We start from the raw sequence: 14,021 nt of genomic DNA on the forward strand, positions 1-14,021 counted from the left end.
CAGTGGCTCAGCTGACCAGTACCAACGGTACCTGGACTGGTCCCTCATGTTGGCCTGTTGCTGCCACCTGGTGAGTCTCTAAGTGCCTCCCCGGAAGTGCTGGGGCTTGAGAAGTGTACTCCTGTGGTGTATTGGGACTTAAAGGACTTAAGTCAAAAGGTAAAATCTTTGATCAGGATGAAACTGGTTAGTGTACTGAATCTGCGCTCCATTGCGGTCAGATTGCGCCGAGGTCCTGTACTACGCAACCATTAACTGTTGCTGGCACTTTGGGCTTCTTGGTGCTATTTCTACTTAAAAGCTTTAAAAATGCAAATCTCTGGCTCCACTTATTAGATTCTTGTTATTTTGTTTATTCCATGTTACTCTTTTTTTTTTATAAATTGTGGGATTTTTATTGTTTTACATTGCAACTTTATTACTGTTTTAGTACTACATAAATACTATACAAATAGCACTAAGTTAATCGGTCTACTCTGTACCACAGCTACCAGGGGGTTGAGGTCAGATTAATTTATTGACTTTGAGTGTTCATCCTGACAAGGATTGTAACTATTACATGAGGTGGGTACTTACCGCCTCAACTAATAATGCAAATTGTTACATCAAAACATTTGGAATGCTGACGATCATGATGTTGGATAGGTCAAGGAACAATGGCCACCATTTGAAATGATGCAGATCCTCTAAGCTCATTTAGTGTAGTATAATTTCAACACATCATCATTTAGAACTCCAAACTTCCAGCTCTTGGAATGTTGACAGATAAATATTCCATCTTTGGAATGTGTTATCATTGATAGTGCTACAGGTGGAACATCATCTTCTTTAATTTGGAATGTTCCAAGTCCTCGAACTCTGTTGTCTAGAATGTTGCACATTCAGTGCTTAATGATTCGCAATGTTGAAACTGTAATGTTCTGTCCTCTGGAATGTTGCACCTTTACTGTCCCCTTTCTGGAATGTTGTAGGTGAGATTGTAACAGAGAGTGCATTAGATCCATAGGTCTTTACCGCTACGCGGGAGTCCTCAGTGCTCCATATATTGAAACAGGCTGACGCTTGACGGCAGCATGGTGTGGAAGTGCTACCAGTTCTAATGTCCATCATACAGTATGTTGCAAGCGAAGGGCACCGCGTTGTAGCCGGCTCACAAAAGTCACAACACTGAAGGCGGTGATAATGGTCACTGCAGCTGCACTGAAAACCTGCAAAGTAAAGAGAAAATGAAAGTTACACAATCAACAGAAGCACACTATCTGCAATACTTTAAGAGCTAGAGTATTGTGGTGCATCTGTCTATTAGGTGGGTGTTCCTTGTAAACATTTCTGCCAGGCTGTCCCTGAAGGAAGGTTTGTTTTCCTTAGCTCCTGGAAGCAGAAACACAAAGCTCAGACCATCGGCCAGTGCAGTGGTGTAACAAAACTTGAGGGGACCCCCTGCAAGGTACATAGAGCCCCCCTTCTTCACGCTCCAACCACTCAGGAGCTCTCAGGCAGGGGCCTGCAGCCTGTACACAGTGTCAGGCTCTGACACAGTCTGAAGCTCTCAGGCCAGGTGCCCAGCACCTGCCTCCTGTGCACAGTGCCAGTTGGGGCCCCCTGGATCCTGGGCCCCCCACACTCTGTGGGGGCTATTTTTACACCACTTTGTCCATGGGGAGAGGAGTTGGCCTAATGGCTAGGGTGGTCAACCTCAAATCTGGGGAACTCGCTTCGAGTCCCGGCAATGACACTCAACATCCTGTGATTCTGCGCAAATCACTTAATCTCTGCGTGCCTAACAAAAATGAATGTGTCCTGATTTAATGCAACAGGTGCTATGTAAAGCGCTCTGATACCCGATTCTTTTTTTTTTAAACGGAAGCTGATAGGCAAGTACAATGCAGTTCAAGCTGTAAAGTTGTGGGTTTTTACTTTGAATCAGCTCTCTACACTTAACTTACGCAAGGGCAATGCCGGCTCCAACTCTTCACCATCCCTTCAGGATGGTTGAACCATACTTAAAAGTGTTGGAACCTGTTTCCTATGCTGCACCATGCTGATTCTTTCCAAACCTTAGATTACCATCTTGAAGGGGTGAGATGTCCCAATAGACCGATCAAGAGTTAGTCCTTTCCTGATGGATCTATCCCCTGCCACCAACGGCACGAGGCACTGCTTACAGGCTTTTAACAGACTGGCTTTCTGGATTCCAGCTGTTCTCCCCATATTACAGTGTCAAAAGGCATTTCCCTTGTTCCAAGGAGAAGGCCGTGGCTTTCAGGATCGCTGGAGCTGGCAAAGGCAGGTGCCATTACTGTCAAGAAATTAGAAGGAACCACAGCCAAGCCCACAGTGTGAAAAGAGGATGCTCCTTTGCCAAGTTCCACCCACATGCAAGGATGCTTCTAATATCCTCTATAGTTCCGAGCATCAGTGCCCCAAGCATCGCTGGAGGGATAGATAAGGTGCCTTCATTGAAAAGAGGGATATCAGATTTAAGGAACCAGCCAGAATCCTCTACTGGTAAATGAGGATCACAAACATGGTTTTGCACAGGAGCTGGGGGCAGCGTTACAGCTGTTTCACCTGTTAATACTAACCCTAGTTGTAGGACTACGCTATGCTCATGCAGCGTGCATAGTTTGCGCTACAATGCGCTACGCGAATTGCACGTAGCACTGTGCAAAAACCCGTAATGTAGCGGGCATTTTTTGCTTGCTCGCGGTCCTCAACGTCAAGTTGGCGACCGCTAGCGAGCAAAATCAACATCTCGGCGAGACTTTTTCCTCATTTGCGATCAGCAACGTCAAGTTGCCGATCGCGAGCGTGGAAAATATACCTGATGGTGAGATTCTCAACATAAGGAGGTCAGGTTTCTCATTGCGAGTGGTCACGTATACTCGTGACCGCTCACAATGAGAAACTACCAGTTCGCATTGAGAAAGCTGCCACTCGAGTACACATCTACTCGAGCGGCAGAAAACGACTGCTTGACTGTGCAAAATGCTGTTTGCAATGATTGCACAGTGGGGACAAGCATCCGGCACTGTGCAATCAGTGCGAACAGCATTTTTCCTACCGCACTACGCAGTTCGCGTAGCTACGCGCAGCTCACGTAGTTCAAAGTGCACTTCGCATAGCTATGCGTAGAGCTACTACGCAAACTACGCCCAGGGTTAGTTAATACACTGCTCAGCGTCTACCCAGGGGATCAATAGGTTGCACACAGGTGGAGAGAGTTTGGCCACAGTATGCCTCAGATGCCAGTCTAAGACTGGAACCTTCTCCAGGGCACTCAGTTATCTTCTGCCAGCATAGTACTGCAGCTCTCAGCATAGGTCATACTTACACAAACATTTGAAAAGGAGGTTGTAAATTAGTTCTAAGCACTACTGCTAGACTTCTCACCCCAAAATGAAAATAAATTACCAAGCTCAAAGCAGCTTGGTGATTCATCACATGGGTGCACCCCAATACCTAGTTGACATATGTGGCCAACTTTCCAAACCCACATATCGAATAGAAGAAGGCTATCTTCGCTTATTTTTGACAGGTAGTTTGAGGATTAAAGACATGTGTCAAATATTGCACATGTGATGGTGAAAGGGAGGGCAGTGTAAATAGTATGAACTTTGAGCTTTTGGCAAATGAAATGAAAATAGAATTTCTAAAGTACGACAACCACCAGGGGGTATCCAGGCGCTAAGCAGAAACGGACATATTAAGGCTCTGGAAGAGTTACTTATTGAAGGGTCAAGTTTTTTGATTCTTCCTGAATTCCAAAAGGTTTGACTTTAATTTTAGTTATTGTGGAAGCATCGGTGACATTTAAGATTCCTTTGTGTCAATCTTCTCATCTATGATCTATGAAAGGGGTGTAAATGGCATGTCAATGGGAATGTGCCCCATCATAGGTGCTGCTTTGAGGAGAATGCCGGGGACGTTAGGCTGAGCACTCACAGGTGTCCAATGTTGTGGGCTTCTGCCAGGCACCCCATATCTTATTGTATTTCTGGAGACAACCTAGCCTTATGTACTTCCCTGTCAGTGAGGAAGCAGTGATCCATCCACTTCCGCCATTCTTGGAGGGATGGCATCTCCTCAGAACTCCACCTATGAGCTATGTCTCTCTTGGAGAGCACACAGCCCATCCCCAAAAATAAGCAGCTACTTCTGGACCCTCTCCGAATTTCTTGAGCAGCCCTGAGAGGGCCATCTTGTGCATGTGTGTGAGTGTGTGTGTGAAACCCATACCTTGACTGCAGAACTGTGAAACATCCAGATGTACTTGAGATGGACATTGAGCAGAGCGAGACTGCAAGGCATGTAGGCAACATCTTTTTCATGGTCCCTGCATCTAGAGACATGAAAGACAATCATACACATATTTAAACACTAATTAAAAACTTCTAGCAACAAACCAACATTCATAACACCACTTACCATTATTCTGCATAAAACTAAATAAAATAATGGGCTCTTTTGGAAGAAATAACTGGTAGAAAAACAAAAGATAGTCAATTTGGCCAAGAGGTTTTCTAAAGAAAGGCAGTTATACTGAAACTATATCACAAGCATTACAGTGTCAATAAACTGAACTTAACACTACGGTTCTGTGACAATAAACTTAAACCAAATATTCTGAAACTCGACTTAGAACAGATATCAATCTAATCCCAAAATATGTTTGGAACAAGAGGGGTTCAATTTTTAATTAAGTATTTTCAAATGAGACATTTTAACCAAAGCTAAGTCCTGATCTCAAAGCATCAAATCGAAAAAAAGGAATATAAAATGTCACTTCAATGATTTTAAAACTCTAAAAATAACAACTTTTAAAGAGAGCATTGCATTGACAGATTTTTAACATTGCAGTCTTTCCTTGGTTTGAATATTGTATCTAACAGCAAACTGACCAATGGATAAATGCTTGAGCAACCAAATGTCAAATTCTGTCTATTTCAGTAAAATGTGAAACCTTGCTTGTATATGCCGCCAATAAGAAACTGCTTCTATTTCTTCACCCTCATCTTGAAATGCTCAATCTAATATGTTGTCAGAATTTATCAGATGGTATAATTTCCATTGTTTTCAAAATGAACATCTTGGGTGGCACATAATAGAGTATAACTTCAAATCTACCTCTGAAATCACTTCTAATCACGTCTAATCCCAGACAACATACAATGAAACAATGACCTTTTGGAGATCACCATGGTCAAATGAATTGATCAGTCTACTTGATTAGGATGAAACATATTGACTCATATGTCTGCTTGGATGGAGGGAGGCATTGTAAATAATGTACACAGATGTACAACAACATACAAGCGGCAGAGAAAAAGCAACAAAATGATCATGACTCATTCATGTTTATAGAAAAAGAAGATCTTCAATGGAGAAGTTGAAGAAAGAAGATTGACCCACAAAGATAAAAATATCTTTGTTTTCACTTTACCTTCAGCATCTGCAGATTGGCGAGAGTGAACCCCTAATTCCTGAACACAAAGTTTAGCTAAAGTTTCTCCATCCTGAGAAATCCAGGCTCCTTGCTCATCCATTTCTAACTGTCCACATTTGAAAAGGTACTTCCTTGACAAAATTTGCCTATTAGCCCACCTGATGCAGGTGGACCAGGGTGGATACACCATCACTAATCCCACTAAATGTGTGTGGGTTGTGATGGAAACTGTGCATAACTCTGAGGACTGGAGATCTGTAACTAAATCTTACTCAACTGTTCTTTTACAAATGACAAAGCTTTTGTATTTTCCTCTTACTCCTATTAGGTGGTAGGACACTTTACCACTGTAGTACTTGAAATTGTCATCAAGCTACCTAGACCTCCGATTAGATCAATTTAGCCAAATGATTTAGATTTCGTAGTTGTGAATGTTTATAGTAGTAAAAACAATAATGGCAGACTGACATTTAACTGTTTTTATCTATCATTCATTTTACGATGAATATTAGTTTTATATTACTATCTCAGCTGCCGCTATATTGATCAACCACTGCATTGGCCTATCCACAATGACACTGCCACAATGTCTAAGCAGCCACACATCCATAACACAAACCAACTGTGACACCACCTCAAGCTCTAAACCAAACATAGACCCCAAGGAAGGAAAAAGTATCATAGCTACTTATTAGAGCTTCTGAATTGGAACAACACATGGAGTCTGCTGGGCACTCAAGTAAGTTTACAGCGAGAAACCAAACCTAAAGAGACTGCATCCGTAGGATACTGTTGGGTACCTAGTGGCCTCCGCCCAACATCCTAAGCAACTGATTATCCTAGCTGACAAGTTTCAATTTACAATCCACTACACCACATGACAGAGGGGGTAGTTAGGTTGGTCCTAGCCATATTGGAGGGTCCTACTTGACTTCGACAAAAAGTGAAAGACAAATAGGCACATGGTTACAGGGTACAATCATACTGACCACAACTAAGTAATGAGGGAGGTGTCCTAACTCACCCATTACTCGCCTTCCCAGTTATAAACATGTATAAGTGACACAAAGTATGGAATAAAGTGGGCAGATATATCATCCTTTTTTTTTTAGTCGCAAAGGCTGCGATTCGCAAATAAGCAGCGTTTGCGACAAAAAAAACGGAAAATGCGATATATGATGAAAATCGCATCGCAAAATTAAGGAATTGCAAAATTTGCGATTCCTTCATTTTGAGCAAGCATTTAAGGAATCGCAAAATGCGATTCCTTAAATGCTATGTAAGAAGCAATCAAGTTTTGCGATTTCATCTTAAGAAAGCCTAAATTACCACCAACTTCAAATTGGTGGTAATTTGCGATTTCTTTCACAAATGCATTTTTTGACATTTGTGAAGGTGCCATATGGTGCACATATATGCCCTTAGGGCATGTATGTGCCCCCTTGCACCCTTGAAATTATTCTCAATTTGCGATTCTCAAAATTGCGAATTGCAAATTGAGAATAACTTCCCATTCATTCTTATGGTCTCCTGGCCCATAGAAATGAATGGGAAAGTATTCCTTAATTGCGATTTCGCAATTTGCTAATCGCAATTAAGGAATATTAAAAATCGCAAAAAATTGCGATTTTCTATATACATCCCATTTTGCAATTCTCAAATAGCGATTTCTAAAAAATCGCTATTTGAGAATCGCAAATAAGGGTGTTGATACATCTGCCCCAAGATTTCTATCGGCCCACACTAAATACAGTTTTCACTCATTATGACCTTTCTAAATACACAAAACTGCTCGCAGTAGGTACTCTGGATGAGCACACTGAGCTAGAATAGTTGCAGGCGAAGGATTACCCCTATGAGAAAGCATGACACCATATAGGTGAGGTGTTTTCGTCCTTTTTAAAAAAAAAACAATATAGGTTGCCATTCAAATTAAAAAGTCCTAATGGGGCGTGGCTACGCAGCCGTGAGGAATGGCCGCAGCGTGAGCGAGCTCTTCCCGACCCGCAGCAAAAGACCGCTTCACAGCCTGCAGACCGGGACAAAACTTCCCCGGAGTGCCTGACAGAGTAGCTGGAGCCCCTGCGACAGTCCTGGTGTGACGTTCGGGGACAAGGACCCCCGCTAAACAGAAGTTTCAGTGGCCGAAAGCCGGGGCACCCGAACACCGTAAAATGGCGGCCTTGCGGCGCTGATCAGAGCGCGGATCCGCCTGGCTTTGGATGTCCGCTAGACGGTCCCCTCTCATCGGGTGACGGGCGTATAAGGGCTTAACCCCCAGGGGGGACGGTGGAGGCAGCGCAGGAGGAACGGAGGGGCGGAATCCTCACCGCCATCGCTGGACATTGAGATAGTGACGGCCCCGGACCAGGGCGAAAATCTAGGCCCCGGCTCTGAGGCCTACCAGCGGCTGAGGTAGGCCGAATCGGACTTTTATTCTACTCTCCCCTCCCATCCATCTTACGGGGGCAGACTAGGCACGGACGTGCCCGGCCAGAATATTTGACCTGCGATTGCCCGACCTCCGTGACCCACTGAATAGGCCTGAAGATTCCACCCAGCCTCATGGGACTCGGGTGCGTGATGTGAGTCCCCCGACAGATTGTTAGAAGTGGGACTGGACGTAACCCTTAGAGGCGACGCTTTCCTCCCAAGACATCTCTATGGTTAGCCTTTAGCCTGAGGGGAGGAAATGGCGACGGGGGGCAGAAGCTCCAAGAACACCGCTCAAGCAAGACTGGCCAAATATGCGAGGCAGCAAGGCGCAGAAATATCCGACTCGCCCAAGGTGGATAAAGATGGTGCAAAAGGATCATCCTCCCAACCTAAAGAACCCACGCTCCACGATGTCCTAGCAGCCATTGGGGAGATGCGCACGTCTATGGACTCTGTAACGACGGAGGTATCCCTACTTCGTGCCGACTTTAAACAAACGAACGAAAAAGTGCGAGCACTCAAGTTGGTGACAGCGGCGCTCCAAGACGATACTACCGAGCTTCAGCGCCAAATGGTGGACATGGAGAAAAAACAGGCCCGTATGGCACAGCAGCTCGAGGAATACGAAGGAAGGGCCCGTCGAAACATTAGAATCCTCGGAGTCCCGGAAAAAACGGAGGGGCAATCAACGGATCTCTACGTGGAGGAGTTAATCACGAGCCACCTGAAACCCAAGGCGCTATCTGCCTATTTCTCCATAGAACGAGCCCATAGATTACCGGGCGGGAGGCCTAAAGTCGGGGCCCCCCCAAGACCAATTATAGCCAGAGTTTTCAATTTTCGGGACCGTGACAATATTCTGCAGACCGCCAGAGCCGGCCCCCCACTGAAGATCGACAATTACGAGGTCTCCTTCTTTCCGGACTTCATGGCCCAGGTCCAGGCGCAACAACGCAGTTTTCAGGCAGTGAAACAAGAACTGCGCAGCAAAGATATTAAGTACGCAATGCTTTTCCCTGCGAAACTGAGAGTCGAAAAGGTCGGTAAATCATGGTTTTTCAACTCACCAGAGGCGACCTGGGACTGGTTGGAAGGATGGACTAAGGTCGGTGACAAGACTAGAAGACGCAATGGCGCACCGGAAAGGGGGAACGGAGATAGATCGAAATCCACAACGATGAGGGCCGACCTGGAGGCAAGCGGCCTATCCGACCAGGAGTGATAGCCCCCAGAGACCCTTAAATGGACACACCCTAATGGACAATTGCAAGTATCATGAGGAGTGGATGATGGGTGGACTGGTGGCGTAGGTACAAAAGGGAGTAGGGCTGAGACTAGAACTTTGGTTTCGGGATTCCGGGTATGAAATGTAGATAATTGCAAGTACTTAGACATGTTATGGAGATTTAGTAAAGCTGTTCTTTTTCGATTGCAGGCTGTATTGAATTGCTGACTTAGAAACCTGCTGCGGGAGGAGGGGAACGGTTCACCTATGCGAAATTAATATGGGTGGGGAATGCACAGGCACTCTGTCCGATTGAGGGATGGGCAGTTTGAAGTCCACAGGCATGGGAGCAGGGAGGGGGGTGGAAGGGACCAAGGGGGATGTTTCAGGGGTAGGGCGGGTTAATGGCACTGTCTATGAAAACTGTGTACGATTTCAGATTGCAATGGTGGGGGAGGGGAGGGGATGGTTGAGCTCAGTTTTGTGTTTCAGTTTTGGACTGTACTTCAGGGACACAGATGTTCACATGATGGATGCACTGTTGATTTTTCAAGGTTGCTTTAACTATGATGGCGGAAGGGGTCTCGGATGAGGTGATAACCTGTGATAATGCCCCGGCTATGGCTCCAGTGCCCCCCCTAACTCTGATCTCTTGGAATGTACGAGGCTTGGGGGACAAAATGAAGAGGGGCTTGGTGTTGCAATATATACGTAGGGCAGCCCCAGCGCTGGTACTGCTTCAGGAGACGCATTTGGTTTGTTCGACATGTAAGGCTTTGGATCGGTGGGGAAACACGATGGTGATACATTCTGAGTTTTCCTCTGACTCTAGGGGGGTGGGTTTCCTTCTGCGTAAACGATCTCCTGTGATAGTACAACAGGTGTGGAAGGATACGCTAGGACAATTTGCAGGTATCTCCTGCCTATGGGAAGGTCGGAGATTTAATGTGGTGTCAGTCTACATTCCACCTGCCTTACACTCAGTCGCTCTCCCCGCCCTTAGTGAATTTCTGCTTACATTACCCGAGGGCAAGCTCATACTGGGCGGAGATTTTAACGCTGTTCTTGATGAGGCTCTTGACCGTCACCCCAGCAGGACGATAGGGAGACATAAAGCTCGACTGACGGGATACGTAGAGGCTATGGGTCTTACGGACGGATGGAGATACAAACACCCTGGGGATCGAGGATATACCTTCTACTCGGGTACACAATAGTCTATCACGTATTGATCATTTTTTTCTCTCCGTGGAGAGTTTGCCCCACATCCAAGAGGTAAAGATAGGACCGAGAGGCATTTCGGACCACTCCCCAATCTCTATGGTATACTCCACGCATGCAAAGGCCCGGAGAAGTATCTTCCCGGTTGCACCTCATTATTTGCAGGTTCCCAAAATTAGAAAAGACCTAGTCACGGCTACTAAGTGTTATTTTCAAGAGAGTGTCGCCCCCGTGGACTCTCCTGGGATCCTATGGGAGGCATTCAAAACAGTGCTACAGGGCCAAGCGATAGCCTCCATAGTAGGGCATAAGCGGATAGTGCAGGAGGACTTGACAACTCTAGAATTTGAACTAGAATCTTTACAGACCGAACATGATCGAGATTCCAATGAGGAGGTTAAGCGTCAGTTGCACCTTAAACAGACAGAGTTAACTGAATATCAGCGAACGCAGGTCAGACAACGGCTTCTGCGCACCAAACATACTATATATGAGATTGGGGATAAGGCAGGAAGGCTTCTGGCGTGGCTAGATAAGAAAGATAAGGCCCAAAGGACAATAGCGCAACTTCGCTCCACCGACGGCACGATGCACACTTCCACCACGGACATAATAAACACATTAGCCGACTACTACGAAGCAGTTTACACTTCCTCCTCGAGCATGACCTCTGCGGAGGCGCAGACTTATATCAAAGATATCCGGATGCCCTCTATTTCGGGGGCTGACGCTGAACTTTTAGAGTCGGATTTCACGGTGGAAGAGGTTGTCGGTGCTATCCACTCCTTACAGTCAGGCAAGGCAGCGGGGCCAAATGGGGTTCCAATAGAATTCTACAAGAGCGTGTCAGATCAAGTGGCCCCACATTTATTGAGGATGTTTGACGACAGTTTGGCTAAGGGTGAGCTACCTAGGGATCAACGCATGGCTACTATTATAGCTATACCAAAACCTGGTAAACCCCCGGAAGAATGTACATCATATTGCCCTATTTTGCTACTAAACGCGGAGGCGAAGATACTGCCCAAGATGATCGCCGTGCGCCTAACACCACATTTGGAGACCCTGGTGCATCCAGACCAATCCGGATTTATGCCAAATAGGAGCACTGTTCTGAATTTGAGACGTGTGCATGCGGTGATGGCGCAGATACCAGTTTTGTCGGAACCAGCTGTGATCTTGTCCTTAGATGCACGAATGGCCTTCGACATGGTCGAATGGCCGTATCTATTCGCGGTATTGCGACATCTAGGTTTTGGGCCAAAGTTTTGTGCCTGGGTCGAACTCCTGTATACTAATCCGCTGGCGCATGTTGTAGCTAACTGCCATATTTCTAGAGATACTCGTCAAGGGTGCCCCTTGTCACCTCTGCTTTTCGCGCTGGCTCTGGAGCTATTGGCAGCATGGATACGGTGGGATCCCATGATAAAAGGTCTCAATTGGACTGAATACTGGGAGGATCGTATATCGTTATACGCCGACGATATTCTCCTCTATTTGACTCGCCCCAGGCATTCTCACATGGTTCTTCTAGACATCTGTAAGATTTTTGGGCGAGCCTCGGGGAATACCATCAATTGGTCCAAGTCAGTGTTGTTTATCCTTAAAGGCCCCCGCCGAACCTCCCAAGCAGCTGCCCTCCTACGGTCACTGACGGACCCTTTAAATATCTGGGGGTGTGGGTGACACCAACTCCGGAGGTATTTCACCAACACAACTTGCAGCCGCCACTCGAACGGTTTCGCACGGATGTGCAGCACTGGCACACTCTACCTTTCACTTTGCTAGGGAAGGCTGCGTTATTTAAAATGATGACGTTACCGCGACTGCTTTATATACTGGAGAACACTCCATTTCTAGTGCCTCCCAGGTACTTTCAGTCCATAAATGCGTTAGTTTCTGGTATATTATGGGGGGACAAACCGCCACGCATTTCCCGACAAAAGTTAGTAAGAGGATGGTTTGATGGAGGAATCGCACTCCCAGATGTCCAGTTATATTATTGGGCATCACAACTAAAGATTATAAATCAATGGCTCCACGCACCGCAGACGGAGCCCGCATTCAAGGCGGACAGATACGACCTGGGGGCGGGAGGAGTGCTGGCTGCACTTTATGATCCTCGAGGCGTGGCGGCACTATTGAGCCCCACGGCCCACACGGTGAAACTCTGGCACATGGCTTCGGCCCGCCTCAAGTGCAAAGACACAATCACGCAGATGACACCACTCTGGGTGTCACGCCGCCTCGGCCGTCTCTGTAAGAGTAAGGGATTTGAGGCCTGGGACCATATTGGCATCTCGACAATTGGAGACCTCTACGGGCGAGGTAAAATCCTCACTTTTGACCAACTAGCGGCCCAATTTACCTTAGCGGAAACAGAACGTTTGCAAATCACTCATGCCCTTAGGTTGGTGCTTCCGGCCGAAGGAAAGCTACCAGAGTTCACTCCCCTGGAGGACTACTCACGGAACACATGCTCAGCAAGGCGACCTCATTGGTCTATTGTAAGTTGATTAACAACATGCCTGACCCCATGGACAGACTTAAAACTGCTTGGGCTGCGGAACTAGGTGACTTTGAGGAATCGGACTGGCAGACCGCGCTCTCGTCGCCCCAGGAGGTGGCTGTGTCATCCAGGCTTAGATTGATACAATTGAAAGTCCTGCATAGAGTCTATTACACGAGAGGCACACTACACTAGATAGGGAGATCCACGCACCAGTATTGTTTGAGAGGCTGCGGGGAGGCGGGGACGTTCTATCATACTGTCTGGGATTGTCCATTGATTGCTGACTACTGGTCCAAGGTTATGCAAACAATATCTCAAGTGGTTAACGTTTCGCTGCTCCCAGAGCCACGTCGTTGTCTGTTGAACATTTGGGAGCCTAACGATTTAAGTAACTCGATGCAGGACTGGACAACACTAGGTATTATGTATGCCAAGCGAAACGTGGCCAAGGCCTGGGGGCCCCCCGTGGTACCGGTGCTCAGGGACTGGAGCACGGATATGGACTGAGCGATGGTTGCCGAAAAAGCAGTATATTTAAATTTGAAATGTCCGAGTAAATGGGGAAAAATCTGGGGAGCCTGGAACAGATACAGGGGATATATTTGTGAGCCACCTCAGATGGAAAGTGAAACTGATTGGGAACGATGGGGAGGGAGGAGGGAAAGGTCCAGGAGGGGAGGGCTTCAGATGAACAGAACCTGTGATTGTAGTAATGCCGCTTCATTGGGGCCTAACGATGAGTCCACTAAATGTCTTTTTCTAACTGTGAGCGATTAATGTGTGCAATGTCAACCCTGAAACAATGTCCAATGTTTAACTTTCCTTACAATTAAAAAAAAAAAAGTCCTAATGGTCACTTCTCCTTGCTTGAGAGCAACACAGTCTTTTTTTTCAGTATTCATTATCAACGAGAGGTAGAACTCTTGTTGTTCTATAACATTCCCTCACTACCTTGTTTACTTGTAATTGCAGTCCTATCATTAACCTAACCTAAAACCTAACTCCGACACTTATTCTAACTCTATCTCTAACCCTAGCCTCAACTCTTGACCCAGCTAGTAGACCGGAATAACTAAATCATTTAAACTGCCAGATACCCAAACTAGCACATGAACCCTATTTCTAAAACCACTAACCCTATTCTAAAAAAACTAACCTCAAAGTTAACCCCAACCATAACT

At 46.1% G+C, this 14,021-nt stretch overlaps 1 protein-coding gene across 1 annotated transcript in view; it reads right to left on the reverse strand.

Moving 5' to 3' along the window:
* Window positions 1-391: 391 nt before the first annotated feature.
* Window positions 392-14,021, reverse strand: part of LOC147693543 (protein sel-1 homolog 3-like) — a 413,447-nt gene continuing 399,817 nt past the window's right edge. The window contains exons 23-24 of the mRNA XM_086933234.1: window positions 4,240-4,342; window positions 392-1,208 (exon numbers count right to left, since the gene is read on the reverse strand). Of these exons, the coding sequence (XP_086789360.1) occupies window positions 1,107-1,208; window positions 4,240-4,342 (205 nt within the window). The 3' untranslated portion in view covers window positions 392-1,106. The remainder of the gene's footprint in view (window positions 1,209-4,239; window positions 4,343-14,021) is intronic.

This window comes from Lissotriton vulgaris, chromosome 8 (genome assembly GCF_964263255.1).
Source record: "Lissotriton vulgaris chromosome 8, aLisVul1.2, whole genome shotgun sequence".
Lineage (NCBI taxonomy): Eukaryota > Metazoa > Chordata > Amphibia > Caudata > Salamandridae > Lissotriton > Lissotriton vulgaris.